At 52.5% G+C, this 4,007-nt stretch overlaps 1 protein-coding gene across 1 annotated transcript in view; it reads left to right on the top strand.

The window, feature by feature from the left end:
• Positions 1-1,876, top strand: part of MYH9 (myosin, heavy chain 9, non-muscle) — a 99,328-nt gene extending 97,452 nt beyond the window's left edge. Inside the window, exon 41 of the mRNA XM_008587357.1 lies at positions 370-1,876. Coding sequence (XP_008585579.1) covers positions 370-487 — 118 coding nt within the window. The 3' untranslated portion in view covers positions 488-1,876. The remainder of the gene's footprint in view (positions 1-369) is intronic.
• Positions 1,877-4,007: the final 2,131 nt, after the last annotated feature.

Below are 4,007 nucleotides of genomic sequence, written 5' to 3'. Positions count from 1 at the left end.
GTGGGATCCGAACCCTCGGGCGGGAGCAACTCACTATTTTATAAGAAGCTTGAGCATAGTGTCACTTTGCAGAAGGCAACCCTATCGACCTTTTGTGCCTTGGTCCTTCTTTCTTGAGCTATTTTGATGCTTGAGTTTTCTATTAAGGTGCCTGATGCCTAAATCTTTTGTGGGAAGCTTTAATTACTGGCTTTCTTGAGAGCCCTCCTGTCCTGCCTCCCTTACGGCTCCCTTCCCAGGTTCAGTGTTGCTTCTTGCTGGTGGAGCAGTGAGGTGCCTCGTGTCCCTCTAAAATTGCTTTGGAACGTGTGAGCTGTGCTGCAGCCACCCCACAGCCAGGCCTGACTGACCCTCTGCCTCTGTCCTCAGGCGTGGGGACCTGCCATTTGTCGTGCCTCGCCGGATGGCCCGGAAAGGTGCTGGTGATTGCTCAGACGAGGAGATGGACGGCAAAGCCGATGGGGCCGAGGCCAAACCTGCCGAGTAATAAGCCTCTTCTGTGCTGCTGCCCATGACGGATGGACGGATGACTCCGCCTCCTCTTCCCAGCCCCCGCAGGACCTCCCCCCTTCTTGGGACTGCTGTGACCATGACCCCCACTCACCCTGTCTCCCTCCAGACCCTGTCAAGGGCGTTTGGCTTCCTCTGCTGCAGCCCCTTCCAGCTCCCTCTCCCCTCCCAGAATCTGATACCAAAGAGTCAGGGTCCTGGGTTCAGGCCTGGGAAAAGAGTGACCAGCAGAAGCTTTGGCCCTGTCTTGCCAAAAAGCGCAAGGAGGGCCGGTCACTGGGGATGGGCAAGAGGGTTTTCTATGAATCTATTTTTCTTCAGACTAAAGGAGTTTCGATAGCCTGATACCGCAGGAGAGTCGTCACCTCCCCCGTCTCTGCCACCAGCTCTCCTCCTCCTCCCTTCTTTGCTGTTGGCAATCACACGTGGTGACCTCACACCCCTCTGCCCCATCGGCCCTTGAATCCCATGGGCTCTGGGTGGTCTGGAAGGAGCAGGCCCAGGGGTTCCACCTCTGTGCAGGGCACAGATTGTTGGGGGAGGGGTGGATTCCTCCCCATCCCCTTCTGGGCAGCGCCACTGTCCCCTTCCTGATTCTAAAATGTCTCAAGTGCAATGCCCCCTCCCCTCCTTTGCCAAGGGCTAGCCTGCCCCTGCCCCATCGAGGCTGTTGGGGCCACGCAGACAGGGCGCAGGGGCCAAGCTGGAAAGACCAGCAGCCTCCCAGTGTCTTCTCCCAACACTCTTGGGGACCAAGTATATTTAACGGTTGAGGGACTTACCCTGAGTCTGACAGCCAGAGCATTAGAGAGGGCTAGCGGCCCTCCCCGCAATCTTGTGCCCATTCTAGGACTGGGGCCTGAGGGTAGTGTCTCTGCTCTGTTGACTCAGTATGGATTAAAACTCTGCCACCTGCACAGATATTTTTGAAAGAAAAAAAGTTTTCTTTTTTCCCCCTTCTTGTAATAAATGATAAGATTCCAAGTCTTTATCACTGCCTTTCCTTCGGAACCATGTTTAGAAGAGAGTAGCTTGTCCTACACTGGTCTACACTGGTTGCTGATTTACTTGTATTCCTAACTGTTTTGTATATGCTGCATTTAGACTTACTATGGCAAGAAGGCATTTTTTTTAAAAGGAAACAAACTCTCCACAAATCATGAAACTATATAAAAGCTACATATGCCTAAACGCTCTGAATTCAGGTCCCAGTTGCTGTCACAAAGGAGTGAATGGAACTCCCACCCACCCCCCTTTTTATATAATAAAAGTGCCTTAGCATGTGTTGCAGCTGTCACCACTACAGTAAGCTGGTTTACAGATGTTTTCCACTGAGCGTCACAATAAAGAGTACCATGTGCTATGAGCCGTGTCTGATGGCATCTGTCTGCAGGAGAGTGCCCTGGAGGGGACTGTGCTTGGCTTCTGCAGCAGGTGCCTACTGTGCATCTTCAGGGAGCTTCTAGGAGCACAGTGTGGCTGCAGCATGGGTGGGGGTTGCAGTCATGCAGGAAAGATAAAGTGGACAGGCAGGCCAGCAGATTGAAGGAGGCTAAGAGCAACTTACATAAACCTTGGTTTGTTTCCATTATTAAGCACCTACTACATGCTTGACACTGAGCTGTTGCTAAGGAAAGAGATACATGAGCCCAGGCACCAATTCCAGGAACTTTCTTAGTCATCAAACACAGCGCCTGCCCTCGGAAGGCTCATCCCAAGTGCTGTAGAAGCGGGAGTGGGGGTGACAGTGGCCTGTGGGGGTTGGAGCAGGACACAACTGTTCAAGCTTTTGATCATACATTCTTTTAGCAAAGGCCGAGCATAAACCAGCCCCTTGCTAGGTGTTGGCGGTACAAGATGATGAAGACATCCCTGGGATTACAAGGGGGCAGGAGGGGAAGAGGCTTTCTTTAGAGAAGGGCCGTGGCATTGACTTGAATGCAAACAGCAGGCCTGCACACTGGCACCCTGGGTTGCTTTGGTTGGCACGGTTGCTAGGGAAACCTTGCACCTCTGGGCAGAACATTACCCAGGCCTCTAACAGCTGAACTGTGCAGCCTCGGAACAGGTGCACTTTCAGCCCCTGGGCAGGGAGCAGAGGAGATAACGTGAGAAGTAGGTGGGGTCGGGCCCGGAACAGGTGCACTTTCAGCCCCTGGGCAGGGAGCAGAGGAGATAAAGTGAGAAGTAGGTGGGGTCGGGCACTGGAGGGCTTCGTGTGCTTCTCTTCTTTCAGTAACACTGGGGTTTGGTACTACGAGATTAGTCCAAGTTCATTGTCACGTCAGATATTCCTGAGCTGGGTTCCAGCTCTTCCACGTTATTTGACCATGGGCAAGGGTTCCTTGGTATGGTTCATGTTTGAGGGATAGGCTCGGGTGGCCCGAGGTTTGAGTGCCCCCTACTTCCTCCTAGCTGACCTCGCGCCAGTTACTCAACCCCTCTCTGCCTCCAAAGCACAATGTGTAAAGTGGGACTAACAGTCCCTGCCACATGGGGTAGCTGGGAGGATTAGGTGACAAGTGGGAATCGCCTGGGGCATAAAACGGCTTGATGCCACGTTACCTATGAGAGCACCCTGGGTTCACCCCTTGGGTTTGGGGGGCAAAGGCAGAGTTGGAGGAAAAAGCGGTCTGCCAAGTGCAAAATCCTCAACAAATGTCTGTCATCACCTAACTTGTCAAATAGTTGGACTTAACGGTGTTCACGTTGTCTCTGCCAGAGTGAGACATTCCACTGTCCTGCACAGGGAGAACAGACTCGGAGGGCAGCCAGCAGGGGGGACCTGCACTCTATAGGGGTCAGCTTAAGGAGGTGATTGATTTAGGGCAAAACAGTTGCACACACACTCCCTGGGCCCTTAGTTTAATGTGTGCTCTGTTGCCCTGGGCAAGTCACTTCCTCTGTGGCCAGTGTCTTCATCTGTACCCCACACTGGGACCTGGAGGGTGGGCATCCCTAGGGAGCAGCCCGACTCCTGGTCCCCTCTCCTTCGCTGCTGGCCCAGGGAGGTACTGTCCACCCTGTGCCTGGCATGTGCTCAACCTCCTCACCTATGTACCCTGAGCTGTCACCTTCCCCCTGGGCTTTGACTGGTGGCATTAGAGACCTCAAATCCCTAACTCTGCCTAATTACTCACTTTTCCAAATAATTCCAAATCTTGCACCTGACTTTTTGTTTCACTTTTTGTGCACTTTTTTTGTTTGTTTCACTTTCGTGAACACAAAAGCCAATAATTTCTGCCTTTGGTTTCTGACGCTGCCCCCTCAGGGTGAATCAGGCTTCAGTGCGATGCTCAAAGAGGCACCACTGAGGGACAGATCAGTGTAGAGTGGGAGAAGCCACCATCCGGCCTCACAACAAGCGTAGCATAAGCACAGCCACATTAATTTAAGCTCTTCCTCACCCTGTCCCCTCCCTTTTTCTTAAGCAAAGTGTTTTTTGAGAAAAACTGGATTCTGTGCAGAACAGAATCTTGCTCAGAACAGGAAAACCT

Source organism: Galeopterus variegatus, unplaced genomic scaffold (genome assembly GCF_000696425.1).
Source record: "Galeopterus variegatus unplaced genomic scaffold, G_variegatus-3.0.2 Scaffold4349, whole genome shotgun sequence".
Lineage (NCBI taxonomy): Eukaryota > Metazoa > Chordata > Mammalia > Dermoptera > Cynocephalidae > Galeopterus > Galeopterus variegatus.
Note: the sequence above shows the minus strand (reverse complement) of the source record. Positions and strands in the feature narration are given on the sequence as shown.